Here is a 15,569-nt window from a genome sequence, read left to right on the forward strand (position 1 = left end):
TCCTCTGTGAAGACTGATATGAAAATGGCTTTATGTGCAGAGGTCTGGGAAAGGGAGCAATGTCTACCAAATATTTAGTGCCATCTAATTCCACAGCAATCGTTAACATCCTCAGGACACTTCTTGTTGGAGATCCATGGAAAATGTGCTCAAACACGGAGAACTCCCAAGTCCCCGCTTTCTCTGCAAACCCAAGACCGGGACCACGTGGTAGGTCTGTTGCTCTGCCTGCTGCTTCCTCCCTCTCCCTCAAGACATGGAATTGACCCCGGGTGACCCCAAACGGCCTGCTATAGCCTTGTTCTTAGGAGGGGCATCCTGAACAGTCCAGCTTCACCACTAAGTGTAGGGCAAAGACTCTGACTCCAAGACCAAGTAAACTTTCTGTCACTTCTCCTGAATATAAAAAAGTGAGGGACGCCTCATTGAGTGCAGCATGTTTGAACTGAGACAGAGCAACAGGAGAATGTATGGAAAGGGGAAAGAGAGAGACTGGAAGACATTGGGTGAGAGAGCGTAGGAAGGTCAAAGTGGTTAGAAGAGTGGAAGTTGGTTAATGTGGGAGAGTGGGAAACAAGGACAAGCGGCCACAGAGTAACCACATGTTTTTTGTAGTATTTCTGAAATTCACTCCCTAGCATATCTCTAGGACTACCCCATCTACCAGTGGGAGATGGGCTTCCCAAACAGGGTTTGCGGAGTAAATTCAGTTTAATTGTGGTAAAACTACATACCCCACTGCATAGATGCGGCCTACTGGAGAGAGCACAGGCCTGGGAATCAGAGGGACTTGGGTTCTAATTCCCGTTCTGCCACTTGTCTGCTGTGTGACCTTGGGGGAAGTCACTCAATAGTAATAATAATGATGGCATTTATTAAGAGTTTACAATGTGCAAAGCACAGTTCTAAGCCCTGGGGAGGTTACAAGGTGATCAGGTTGTTCCACGGGGGGCTCACAGTCTTAATCCCCATTTTACAGATGAGGTAACTGAGGCAAAGAGAAGTTAAGTGATTTGCCCAAAGTCACACAGCTGACAATTGGTGGAGCCAGCATTTGAACCCATGACCTCAGACTCCAAAACCCGTATTCTTTTCCACTGAGCCACGCTGCTTCTCATTTCTCTGGGCCTCAGTTACCTCATTTATTAAATGAGGATTAAAACTATGAGCCCTATGTGGGCAGTGGGTGGTGGGCAGCGACTCTGTCCAACCTGATTAATTTGTATCTACCCTAGTACTTAATACAGTGCCTCACACATAGTAAGCAATTAACAAATACCATAAAAAAACCTGCCCACAGACCTCTTGTATCCTTCATCCACCCCAACCTCAGCCCCACAGCATTTATGTATATAGCCAAAATTTTTTAAATGTCTGTTTCCCCCTCTAGACTATAGGATCTTTAAGGGTAGGGAATGTGCCTACCAACTTCATTATATTTCACTCTTCCAAGTACTTAGCACAGCGCTCTGCACAAAATAAGCACTCAATAAATATGACTGGTTGATTTCAGAGCAGTCTTATGAGGGAAGTTGAAGAGCTGGTTTTCCATCTGGATTTCACTAACAGAGGGAGGAAGATGTGAAGTCACTTGCCCACAGACATAACAGAAAGCAGTGTGAGGGCAAGGTCTTGGTATTTAAAACGTAACCCCACAAAAACCTTTAAGTTTAAATTGCATTTGACTTGCTTATGCTAGCTTTACACCACTAATGCTTCAGTTTTCAATTCCATTGGTTTTTACCTGGACATTCTATCTCTGTAACCACAATCAAAAGCTCTCTGAAAAAATAAATCCTATTTTTCCCGCAAAATAAATTTCCTGCTTCAGTACGGAAAGCAAAATGCCTTTTGGCTTATTTGCAAATAATGAGCATTGACTGACTGGAACAGACAGTGCTGAGGTGTTGCGCTATTCTACACAATTCTTCTATGTTCTTTTAATTGTCGCTAAATATTTTGCCATTGGACATCAACTAGTCAAATACAAAAAAATGACGTCACACAGTATTCCAAGAATTAAAGGATGATCTGCACCTTAAGAAATCATACAAAACAGTTTTTAGGTTGATCTTTACAAGCAAAAATGTTTGTAAAACTAATGTTGTTGCTGCATTTTTTCTGAGGTTACAGATTGCTATCTGTGCTCTTGGGTTGTGGAAGTAGAAATAACTCTGATGTCACTCCGAGTTACACACACAGTAAAAATGTTTGTGGCAGATTAATTACTGAGGTATGTTAATACTTTGGCTAGTACCCTATCATGGGGGTGTGGACTAAATGAAACAGCACAGGACTGGGAGTCAGGAGGCCTGGGTTCTAGTCAGTCTGCCAGCAGCCGGCTGGGTGGCCTTGGGCAAGTCACTTTACATCCTTGTGCCTCAAGTTTTCTTGTCAGGAAAACAGATACCTTTACTTTCCATCTGAGTCTGAGAGGCCTGTGTGGGGCATGGACTTTGTCTCACCTGATGATCCTGTAACACCCCCAGCACTTAGGCAAATATAAAACATTAAATAAACACCATGAAATATCATAATTGCATGAAATCTATTTGGTAACACTCAATTTCTCATGAAGAGATTACAGGACAGCAAATCCACTCTAAAAGCTCAGAAAACCATCCTCCCAATTTTCTCAGATCATCAAAGCCCACAGGAGGAAGAATTCCAGGTCTTTCCTTTGGAGATTAATGGGGCTGTCAAAGAGGAGACTCAGATGGCACAAATAGTGTTTCAAAACATGCTTTTCTTACATAAAAACAATGCCAGAAAACTAAAGTATTAACATTTGTCCTTGAGCACAATAATGGGCTTTTTGTTCAAAACCCGGAAGTTTGGGTTTACTTTATAAGGCTTGAGAAAAAGTTTACCTGTGCAGTTTCTGTCATTTTTTGTTCAAAATCAGATTTTGCCGAAGCATATTTTTCCACATAGAGTTTATAGGCATCTGTTGCTTTTTTTGATTTTACTCCGGCCTGTAATGGAAAGAAACAAAAAAGCCAATTAATTTTTCAGACATTCAGGAATAGAATTGAAGAGATTACCAAACAAAAGAAAATAAACCACTACGTTCAAAAGCCAATGTCACAAATCTGTAGCTCCCATGGCTGCTTACTCTACCACAGGAAACTCTATTATTTGGCGGCTCCTTGCCTTTGCTCTATCATTTCTCTGTTTGGCTGCCTATCTACCCACCACTTCTGTAGCCACTTGGGGAAGTTTGTTGGTCAGTGCAGTACTCGAAATACAACCTTTAATCCTGAAAGGGTAGAAAAGGTTTGGCAGTTTGGGGAGTTTAGTTTTGGGGAAGCTCGTTGTGTGCAGGGAATGCGTCTGTTTATTGTTGTATTGTACTCTCCGCAAGCTCTTAGTATAGTGCTCTGCACAAAGTAACTGCTCAATAAATACGATTGACCGAGGATTGACTGACTGGAAAGGAATAGGGGGAGAGGGGCTGACAGGGAGGGGAAGGCAGAACGTACCTGGCTCCTGATCAATCAATCAATCAGTGGCATTTATTGAGCACTGTACTAAGCACTTGGGAGAGTACAATATAACAGAATTGGTTGCCTACAAGGAGTTTGCAGACAGTCCTGCTTGGGACATCCCAACCAGGAGATTTCCACACAAAATCACCTGCCGCCCACCCACCACGGCACCCTGGGGCCTCAATCCCAACCTGCCATGCTCCAATCTGGTGGGAATAGTAGTAGTAGCTGGGCAGCAGCTGAGACTGCTGGATTTGGAGCCTGAGGAGCCCCAAACTCTGCTCTTCTAAGCCATTGGTACCCTACTGCTTATTTTATTTTAGTTTGTCTCATCCCTGTCCTTACTCTGGTTTTGTCTTCTTATTGTTTTCTCTTTCCTTATGTTTCAGTCAGTGAATCAATCGCATTTACTGAGCCCTTACTGTGTGGAGGGCACTGTACTAAGCACCTGGGAGAGTACAATATAACAATATAACAGACACATGTAGAATGGCCTAGTGGATAGAGCACGGGGGGCGGGGGGGGGTCACAGGGTCAGAGATTCTAATCCCGGCTCCGACACTTGTCTGCTGTGTGGTCTTGGGCAAGTCATTTCACTTTTCTGGGCCTCGGTTACCTCATCTATAAAATGGGAGTAAGATTGGGAGCCCCATGTGGAACAGGGACTGTATCCAACCCGATTAGCTTGTATCCACCCCAGCGCTTAGTACAGTGCTAGGCACGTAGTAAGTGCTTAACAAATAGCACAATATTTATTACTGCTCACAACAAACAGTTCCCTCTTTCCCACTGTACTCATTCATTCATTCAATTGTATTTATTGAGCGCTTACTGTGTGCAGAGCATGGTACATGGGAGAGTACGATACAACAAACTGACACATTCCCTTTCTACAATGAGCTCAGTCTAGACAGGGAGACAGACATTAATATAAGTAAATAAATAAATAACAGATATACACATATGTACTGTGGGGCTGGTATGGATGAATGAAGGGAGCAAGTCAGGGTGACACAGAAGGGAGTGGGAGAAGAGGAGAGGAGGGTTTAATCAGGGAAGGCTTCTTGGAGATCAATCAATCAATCATATTTATTGCTTTGAAGAGGGGGGAGAGCAATTATCTGTCTGATATGAGGAGGAAGGGCGTTCCAGGCCAGAGGCAGGATTTGGGCCAGAGGTCGGCGGCGAGTTAGACAAGATTGAGGTACAGTGAGGAGGTTAGCATTAGAGGAACCAAGTGTGCGGGCTATTGTGGTAGGGGAGTAGTGAGGTGAGGTAGGAAGGGGCAAGGTGACTGACTGCTTTAAAGTGCTTTACTCAGACTGTGAACCCCTTTAGGGCCTGGGACCACTTCTAATTACTACCGATATATTTTTTTCTCAGCACTTAGTTCAATGCATACAGTTAAGTAAATACAATTACTACTACTACTACTACTACTGTTTGCAGGAAGGGATGGGCAAAGCCAGTACATACTAGCAAGTATTCCTTTAAGGGTCAAACTACTGTGTCTTATTTTCACTTTTCTCTTGAAATTCCCTTCAGCGCCTAATATAGTATTTATCACAAAGTTGACACCCAGTAGACAATAATGAAGATAAATCTCCTTAACTGACTAAACTGTACCGTTCCTTGCAAGCATTTCTCCACTAGGCACCTCTGGATTTTTCAACTTCAAGCATTCTGGTTAAGACCCAAATCCAGTATTGAGGGACAACCCTGCTCCTAAACCCAGTGCTTCCCCAGCCCCTATGGACTAAAGATCTACCACAGGCTTGCTCACATTCCAGGAGAGTGATGCAGACTGAATTTTTCAACCACTCTGCACCCCACTAAAACTCTCTTGCAAGGTAATAAGAGAAGCAGTGTGGCCTAGTGGGTAGAGCATGGGTCTGGGAATCAGAAGGATCTGGGCTGTAATCCCAGCTACACCACTTGTTTGGTGTGAGACCCCGGGCAGGTCATTTAAATTATTTGTGCCCCAGTTACTGTATCTGCGAAATGTGGATTAATACTGTGAGCCCCATGTGGAACATGGACTGCAACCCACCTGATTAGCTTGTATCTACCGCAGTGCTCAAGTAGGGTGCCTGGCACATAGTAATCACTTAAAAATACCATTTAAAAAATGAAACAACAACAACAAAACCCCCCCAAAACCACCACTATCTCCATTACATTCAACTCTCACACCCAATATACTGACAAGTCTGGAAAATTCTTCCTCCACTATCTTTCAAGATTTCACTTCATCCTTTCCATTGCTGGCACAAATATAGTCATTTCAGGTCCCCACTATGGTAACTTTCCACTCACAAGCCTACCTGCTCCAGCCTCTAACCCTTCAAGGAGTATAGAAAGAGGTCACTGAAACTACTGTTTTTCACTTCTTTCATTCTCCCGCTCTTTTACTTCCCATCTATGTCAACTTGGTTTTGAGGACTGAATTCAATACAACCTAGCTCCCCTTCCTCATTTCCTGTTTTTCTCTCTTTCTCTCTCACCCCGACCCCAGCACTGTATTAAGATAATCAGGTTGGCAAATCTCTTACTCAAATTTTTTTTCCACATCAGAGTATCTTTCCTTGGTCCTCTCTATTTGCTTCTCCTACAACAAGCTCTTAGATTTCTCCCACAACACTCCCTTCAATTGTGATAGTCCTCCAGCCACAAAACCAGAATTCAAAGTCCCCAAGACTCACTTCCTCTCCCCAGATGAAGTGGATGTGAGGTATGGAGATAATCCCCATAGACTCAGCTCTTAGCCTGAGTCTCAGCCCTAGGCCCAGAAAGTCTATTGCGTACATAGAGAAGGCAATGGGAAGCAGCAGCGTGGCTCAGTGGAAAGAGCATGGGCTTGGGAGTTGGAAGTCATGAGTTCTAATCCTGGCTCTGCCACTTGTCAGCTGTGTGACTTTGGGCAAATCGCTTCTCTGTGCCGCAGTTACCTCATCTGTAAAATGGAGATTAAGATTGTGAGCCTCACGTGGGACAATCTGATAACCTTGTATCCATCCCAGTGCTTGGCACTTAGAAAGCACTTAACAAATACTATCATTATTATCATTATTATTACTTGCATCTCCGCACCCAATCTTTCTCCCTCTCCTGCCCACGCAGCACTGCCCTTTTACATATATCCTCTTCTTTTCCTACCCAATCTGTTTTCGACCCAAGCTGGGATCGAGAACTGCGAAAAAAACAAAAATGAACTAAATAAAAGGAGCAAGGCTCAAACAACAATAGTAAGATAAGCAAGACTGAAATAAAAGTACCTAAAAGGTGGAGATTATTATAATGCCTGACTCGGGGCCTGGGGCATTAAAACATTCAGTTAGAATTCACATCTTCCTTGAGCTTGGAAATATTCAACTCCTTCCTCTTCTTTTTCTCCCTCCCAATAGCAGACATCAAGTTCCACAGTACATTCACCCAGAACCTCTCCAAGATGAACATCTCCTTTAGGCTTCCAGCGAATTCCGCAACCCAGGCTAGAGTCAGCGGAGGCCTACGCTATTAGAGTCTATCTGGTCTCCCCGGCCTCACTTATCTCCTCTTTCTCTCCTATCCAGTCAGTCCAAAGGGAAGCCACAAGAATCACTTCTATCACTCGTGGCTCCTCAAAGTCCCCCAATGACTCCACTGACAAAAACTGGTTTTACCTCCTCAGCCCATATCTTCCAATATGTTCCACCTGCTTCGTCCCTGACAATATTGATTCAATTAAGTTTTCCTCCAAACTCTCCTAAAAACTGGTAATGGTTTCACCAGTTATCTTTTCAGCCACTTCACTCCTCAATACCAACTTTCCTTCAATTCCATCATCTCCAGGAAATTTTCCAGGTCACCTAACTCTCTTTTAAATGGCAGGAAACTTCCCACAAAATCATTACCAGCCAAATAATAATTATGACATCTGCTAACTACTTACTGTGCTAAGTGCTGGGGTAAACCTAGGGTTATGAGCCCCATAAGGGGGGGTTCAGAACCTTTTATCCTCATTTTATGGATGAGGAAACTGAGGCCCAGAGAGGTTAAGTGACTGGCCCAAGGTCACAAAGCAGACCAGGGACAGAGCTGGGACTCCTGATTTCCAGTCCTGGGTCTTTTCCACTAGGCCATTCTGTAATTTGTCTGTACATGAAGAAATATTGCTGATTCCAATAACCTGCCTGAAACTTTATTTCTAGATTTAGGAAGAATAAAGGACCAAAGAATGCCTGTTGTGTGACCTTGGGCAAGTCACTGCACTTTGGTTTCCACAACAGTAAAACAGGGATAAAATACTCACTTCCCCTCCCATAGAATGTGAAGTCTGTGTGATATAGGGACTGTGTCTGATTTGGTTATCTTGGATCTACCTCAGGGCTTAGCACAATGTTTGGAACATAAGTGCTTAATAAATATTATTAGTAGGAGGCGGACTCTGACATTGAGACCAATGGAATTAGATTCTTCTGGATTAAAAACATCTACATCACCTTTTTCAGTTCCTAAGCACAACTGCTTTAAGTTAGGGGAAATGAAGGAAGTAGGAGCAATGTACTTCAAGAAAATGATAATGACAGCCATATAAACCTGAATGGAGACAAACAGTCAAGAATGGGAATCCACTGTTTTAAATACTACAAGTGATAATGAAAAGGAATCACTACAGAGAAGAAACTGAATAATACGAAACAGAGGGTGTCAAGAAAATCTTACCAGTTTAATTTCATATTTATAATGAACCCAAGTGGCGTTTCAAATGAAGAATTCCATAATAAATTTTTAAAAGTTGAAAATTAATATTGAAATGCGCTCACGTTTTTGCCAATACTGCGACTCTTGTGAATGTGTGGTCAGAGCAGTAAAGACTTTTAAAAAAAGTATTTTTTTACACTAAGGAGAAGTTGAAATATTCTGTGCCTCAATGAGAAAAATCATATCTCAAAACCAATTTAAGCTGCTTAGCTTTGTTTAATTGGCCTTGAGGGTACAATCCTGCCTGGAGGCAAGATAGCCTAAAATGATTTCTTGAAATCCCTTCCAGCCCTGGGATTCTATAAGTACCACATTGAAAAGTAAAATTCCTAAAATGGCTCTTTGTATGTTATTTCACAATAATTTAAAACCGTGGAAATGAAATTACTCCTGAGAACCACAGCGATCATGAAAATCAATCACTGCCTTGCTGTGCATTATATCACATTAAGCCAAAGGAGGGTACGATGGAAAATTACACATGTCCTATTGAAAAACAGCAGCAAATGTCTGGTAATGCAATACGTTTTAGAAAACAAAGCTTAAAAATGGGGGTCCAGAGCCTCTACTAGTCAGGCTTGAGTAGCAGACAGTTTTAAACAGAAGATTACTAGTCTGTTTAAATTGTCAGGAGAAGGAATGAAATGTACATATGTACAAAGTACATATTCCTGCAGCCCCCCAGCACTTAAGTACAACTCTGCTGCTTTCCCCCTATTCAAATGTGACGGGGAGAAAGAATACTTTAATATTCATAATGTATGTCATAAATAGTATATATGTATACTATATGTATTATATGTATATATGTTTGTACATATTTATTACTCTATTTATCTTGTACATACCTATTCTATTTATTTTATTTTGTTAGTATGTTTGGTTTTGTTCTCTGTCTCCCCCTTTTAGACTGTGAGCCCACTGTTGGGTAGGGACTGTCTCTATATGTTGCCAATTTGTACTTCCCAAGCGCTTAGTACAGTGCTCTGCACATAGTAAGCGCTCAATAAATACGATTGATGATGATGATGAAATAGGGGTCACATCTGTTTTTTGCCAAATTCTTACATTTTCCATACAAAAAGAGCAAATTTTAGAAATGTCACTAAACACCCTACCTAGATGGGAGCATAATGAATACAAAACTGAGAAAGACAACCTAAACATTAAATAAAAACTTTATGTTGGACCTACTACACACCACTAAATTATATATTTCATATAATATGGAGATGACAAGTTTACACAAATTAGTAATTTACAGAATTGAAGATATGAAAAAAGTGAATTTCGCAGGCCAATTTAAAACAAGATGTATCAAATGTATTTACTTTGTTACACTGAATTCTTCCAAGTGCTTAGTACAATACTCTGCAAACAATAACTGTTTAATAAATACCACTGATTGACTATTGAACTGTAGTTATGGAAAATATATTGGCAGGTTAGGTAGCACTTTACAAGGGATAAATGGGGATTATCTAAGAGGCCTTCTTTGACTAAGCCCCCCTTTCCTCTTCTCCCACTCCCTTTTGCGCCGCCTTGACTAGCTCCCTTTGTTCATCCCTCCTTCCAGTCCCATAGCACTGATGTACTTATCTGCAATTTATTTATTTATATTAATGTCTGTCTCCCCTATCTCAAGACTGTAAGCTTCTTGTGGGCAGGGAATGTGTCTGTTTATTGTTGCACTGCATTCGCCCGAGCACTTAGTATGATGCTCTGCACTCAGTAAACACTCAACAAATACGACTGAATGAATCAATCTTCCAGAAGGCAGGAGTTGGCTTAACCTTTAAAAAAACAGCTACCTCATCTGTAAAATGGGGGTTCATACTGTGAGTCCCGTGTGGGACATGGACTGTGTCCACCCTGATTAGCTTACATCTACCCCAGCCCTTAGTACATTGCTTGGCACCTAGTAAGCGCTTAGCAAATTCCATTAAAAAAAACCCATGCTCTTCCTACTGCAGTTGGTAGGGCTGTGGTTTACTGTAAGACCATCTTATATAAACAGAGGAAACAAAGTCAGAATTCAAAGACTCATGAAGAGACTTTCTTTAAAATACAGTGTATTAATATGAAGGGAGAAGGGTGGGGGAGAGGAGAGAGTGAAAAAGAGAAGAGAGAATGTGCACACACATGCTGGTGTGCAATGTCGGAAGGGGTGAAGGGTCAGCGGATGCTGCTGGCCATACTGGTGAAGCCACAGAAACCACCCATGTAGCTGCCCTTCTGGCTGATCTGGTGGTGGTTGTTTGTTCCAGCGGCCACTGACATTTCCACCCTTCCTTACCCAAACAGCAACCACAATCCCTGGTTACCAGAAAATCCAAGAAAGGGCAAAGGGGAGGACCAGACAACTGAGAGGGCAACTACCAAAAAGAGACTTCAGAAAACATTTGTTAAACATAATGAACTACAAAAAGAGGCAAAGAAGGAACAGTACAAATAAAAAAGTACGGAAATGAAAAAAGGGGTTAGCAAGAAATGAATCTGAGAAAGACAATTGCAAATGAAGAAAAAGCAAACAGACTAGGAAAAACAAAGATAAAGTCTAAAACATAATGGAAAGACGAAGTACAGGTATCACCAAAAGATAATCTCAAGGTAAAAAAAAATAGTGAGTTAGCAAACAACGATAAGTAAACTTCTCCAGGTGTAGAAAACTGAATGACGAGGACAAAATAAAATGCCTGCTAAAAAAGGCAGAACTGCAGAGAAAGAAAAGTAGTCACTGGTTATCTGAAAAAAATAATTCCAAGAAAACCGTGAAAGTTCGAAAAAGGTTGTTCTCAAAAATTGTCAGCTGTGTGACTTTGGGTAAGTCACTTAACTTCTCTGTGCCCCAGTTCCCTCATTTGTAAAATGGGGATGAAGACTGTGAGCCCCACATGGGACAACCTGATCACCTTGTGTCCTCCCCAGTGCTTAGAACAGTGCTTTGCACTTAGTAAGCGCTTAACAAATGCCATCATTATTATTACTACTATTGTGCCACCCAAAATTTCAAAGATTAAAAACACAAAAATGGAAAATAAGATTGTTATAGCCCTACTGGAGAGCAAGCACAGCACTGGCATGGAGGGAAAGAAAGCTGGGGGGTCTTCCAGATTTCAAGACCCCACGGGGGCTAGTCCTTGTGCAAAAATACACTTTCCTTTTTTGCTTTAATGGTTTTTGAGGGTGGCGAGAGAAGAGGAGTTGTTTTGTTTGTTTCCTTTTTTTAGATTTTCCTCTGGAGTGCTTAAAGATACTGGTTTTAACACAAGCAAAAAGATCCCCCAATGTTCCTCAGGTGGAACTGCCAACGGCCTGATAAACAGGTGATGAAAGAGGTGAGGGCCGAGGAGCGGCTCTAGTATGGGTGCCTCCCACCGATGCTCTGTCCCGGGACCTCAGGTGGCACCCTCCCAACTCCCCTGCCAGCTGGATCTCAGTGCATATGGATGGCCGCAAAGGGATGGGACGAGAGAGTGTGAATGACTCAGTGCCATCTATCAGGATTATTGGGAACATAAATCCAGGGCCCCTTTGCTTCTAGCCCTAAAGTCCTCAGCCCAATGCTCATCTCTTACCTAAAGAGGCCACAGTGCCACCAGCACTGTTGTTAATAATGATAATGATAAGCAGCGTAGCTCAGTGGAAAGAGCCCGGGCACTGGAGTCAGAGGTCATGGGTTCAAATCCCGGCTCCACCAATTGTCAGCTGTGGGACTTCGGGCAAGTCACTTAACTTCTCTGGGCCTTAGTTCCCTCATCTGTAAAATGGGGATTAATCAATCAATCAATCAATCATATTTATTGAGCGCTTACTATGTGCAGAGCACTGTACTAAGCGCTTGGGAAGTAGAAATTGGCAACATATAGAGACAGTCCCTACCCAACATTGGGCTCACAGTCTAAAAGGGGGAGACAGAGGACAAAACCAAACATACTAACAAAATAAAATAAATAGAATAGATCTGTACAAGTAAAATAAATAAATAGAGTAATAAATATGTACAAACATATATACATATATACAGGTGCTGTGGGGAAGGGAAGGAGGTAAGATGGGGGGGATGGAGAGGGGGACGAGGGGGAGAGGAAGGAAGGGGCTCAGTCTGGGAAGGCCTCCTGGAGAAGGTGAGCTCTCAGCAGGGCCTTGAAGGGAGGAAGAGAGCTAGCTTGGCGGATGGGCAGAGGGAGGGCATTCCAGGCTCGGGGGATGACGTGGGCCGGGGGTCGATGGCGGGAAAGGCGAGAACGAGGTACGGTGAGGAGATTAAGACTGTGAGCCCCACGTGGGACAACCTGATCACCTTGTAACCTCCCCAATGCTTAGAACAGTGCTTTGCACATAGTAAGCACTTAATAAATGCCAGTATTATTATTATTATTATAGCATTTGTTAAGCGCTTACAATGTGCCAAGTACTATTCAAAGCACTGGGGTACATACAAATTAATATGACCCACATGGGGCTTCCACTCTTAATCCCCATGATACAGGTGAGGCCCAGAAAAATTAAGTGACTTGCCCAAGGTCACACAGCAGACATGTGGCGAAGTCACAATCTGAACCCAGGTCCTTCTGACTCCCAGGTCTTTGATCTATAATAATAATAATGATGGCATTTGTTAAGCGCTTACTATGTGCAAAGCACTGTTCTAAGCACTGGGGGGATACAAGGTGATCAGGTTGTCCCACGTGGGGCTCACAGTCTTAATCCCCATTTTACAGATGAGGGCACTGAGGCACAGAGAAATTGACTTGCCCAAAGTCACACGAGGCCATGCTGCTTCTCTTGTTGAGAGAAGCCCTGCTCCTCCCAATGGACTATAACAGGACAGAGAGTGGAACCTTCCATATCTGTGCCTACAAGCCCATGGACAGAATCCCACTGGAAATAGTACCGTCTTCTCACAAGGGACAGACACACATAATGGTTTTCATATATTGTATGGGCTTCTGGAACTGCCAGGGATGGGTTGCTCCTTGTTGGGCTGAAATGAAACCAGTCATCTTCAGGGTGACACTAAAGTCTTTGACCAAGTGGTATCTCATCTCAGTCAGTCAGTGGTATTTTCTCAGTACAATGCACTGTACTTAATGGTTGGGAAAATGCAGCAAAAATAAGATACGTTCATTGCCAAACTTTCAATCTATTGAACACTGACAAAAATGATCTACAAATAGTGGCGGTGGGAAGAACAGATAGACCGGGAAGTAGTTCAGATGTCAGAAGGAAATAACTGATTAAAAATACAAAAATAAATAAATAAATAAATATAAAAAATACAAATAAAGATATGTCTTAAATTCTGAGGTTTAGGATTAAGATACCTAAATGCTAAGGGGGGCTGTTAGGTTGACATGGCTAGGTGTCAAGTGCTTAGTTCAGTGTTCTGCACATAGTAAGTGCTCAATAAATACGATTGACTGACTGAAGGCTAATCGAGGTGGGGGGGAGGGTGCGTTCCTGGATTCTTTTTTTTTTGGAGGCATCTGAAGGTGGGTGAACTGTTGCCTGCTGTGGTTGGAGGGGTGGGGACGTGTAGCATGAGCAGTGAGGTACATTGAGAGGGGCATCTTGGGGAGAGCAAAGAGTGGGAGCTGAAGGGTAGCCAGGGAAGAAAAAGGACACGTTAGCTAAGCAGACGCTCTAATAAACAAATCTCAACAACTGGGAGACGTTTTCGTAAAGATGGGTTTCCTTAAAGAGCGAACGAATCAAAACACACTTCCAAAATTACCTTTTCTATTTCTCTCTGGGTAGCTCCTTCCTTTTTCAAACGTTCCTGTTCTACACACCTGGCGTTGTAATTTTCCTTGGATTTCTGAAGAGCCTGAGTTATGGTCTGGATGCTTTGCACAGCTTCCAGAGTCCCTGCAACTTCTTCTTTAGTCTATTAAACATTAAGCGGGTCATCAAAATGATGCAAAGACAAGTGTTTCCAGGAAAGTGTTGGAGGTACAAGAAGAAATTGATACCTTTTTATGAGATTTTACTTGCTCATCTCCATACTTTTGGACTTCTTTTATGAGTTCTTGCAATTTTCGAACAAGCTCCAAATGGCAGCTTGCTAATTTCTCCGTTGACGTTTTGAAGACGTCCCACACTGGTGCAAATGTTCTGATGGTAAGAGATAATCGAGAATTTTTTTTATGTGTGGGGGCGGTTAAATTCCTGGAAAGGGTCCACAGTGGGGCACAGGACGGTAAAGTTAGAAGGCTCAAAAAGGGTTTAGACGGATCCAGGAAAACAGACTGCAGGGTCTTCTTGGGGTGGGGGTGGAAGGGAATCTGTGTCCGGTGTGGGAAGTCAGAGACACCGTGACCACTTCTGTACAAGAATAAGCCAAATTCACTGAGGTTGGCCCTCTGAGCTGCTGAGCAGAGAGCCAAGCCTAATTCTTCCCTTCCACACTAAGATTCCACCAGGAACTTGTACCCAATGCAATGCAGCAATGAGCTCGAGAAATTGGACTTTATTGTTCAAAGAGCTTGCATCTCCTCTGCCTGGAGAAAACAATGACGTTCAAAATAAATTTTAGCTATTATTCTAAAAAAACCAACTTTTTTAAGGATTAAAAAGTCTTACTCGACAGTACACATACAACTATGCATATAAAGGAATTTTGTATATAACAGGTCAGCTCAGTTCTACTGTAGAATAACTGGAAAAGACTTATTACAAGAGAAGTTATAGTGAAAAATTAGCAGTAGCTGCATCAAAATGAGTCCCTCACATATATATTACAACTGGATATCACTTTACAACCACCCTATATGTGACACATAGTACTCTGAAAAAGATCAGTAATTTAATAATGTGGAAATGACTTAGGTTCAGTTCACCTTCATGCCTTTAAGTCACCTTAACAAGCTCGAGTAATTCTTGGGAATTATGTAATTAATACAGCAAACCTAAGATATATGTATTATTTTGTTTACACATTTTTTGTTATTTTGCCTCATTACTAAGGTATCTTTTTCTACTGCAAAGCTGGTGGAAAATGGGGAAGTTTTAAATTGATTGTGAGTGAGGTTTTTGACATAAATTTACAGAAAAGGAAACAGTTATTAACTTACCCAAGTTGTGTATAATTACTTGCTGATTTAGCTAGTTTTGTCATTGACCTTGAGTAGGTCTCCTCTATTGTAGCCCTGTTAAGACAAACAGAATCCCTGACATTTAGTGATCCCTAAGTATAAAAGAGCCATTATGACATGGAACAAGATTAGACAAAGCACTGAAGAATCTCAAACTACTGTCAAAAATTATGTAGCATTTACTGTCATAAATTGCTGACCCAGATTCAAAGGCCCTCTTTGTAAATCCTCAGCTTGCATT

The 15,569-nt window shown here is 42.1% G+C and overlaps 1 protein-coding gene across 3 annotated transcripts in view; it reads right to left on the reverse strand.

Moving 5' to 3' along the window:
* Window positions 1-15,569, reverse strand: part of FCHO2 (FCH and mu domain containing endocytic adaptor 2) — a 104,711-nt gene that overhangs the window by 60,993 nt on the left and 28,149 nt on the right. For all 3 annotated transcript variants that reach the window (XM_038765715.1, XM_038765714.1, XM_038765713.1), the window contains exons 3-6: window positions 15,308-15,382; window positions 14,207-14,348; window positions 13,969-14,121; window positions 2,871-2,975 (exon numbers count right to left, since the gene is read on the reverse strand). In XM_038765715.1, the coding sequence (XP_038621643.1) occupies window positions 2,871-2,975; window positions 13,969-14,121; window positions 14,207-14,348; window positions 15,308-15,382 (475 nt within the window). The remainder of the gene's footprint in view (window positions 1-2,870; window positions 2,976-13,968; window positions 14,122-14,206; window positions 14,349-15,307; window positions 15,383-15,569) is intronic.

The sequence above is a fragment of the Tachyglossus aculeatus genome, chromosome 23, assembly GCF_015852505.1.
Source record: "Tachyglossus aculeatus isolate mTacAcu1 chromosome 23, mTacAcu1.pri, whole genome shotgun sequence".
Lineage (NCBI taxonomy): Eukaryota > Metazoa > Chordata > Mammalia > Monotremata > Tachyglossidae > Tachyglossus > Tachyglossus aculeatus.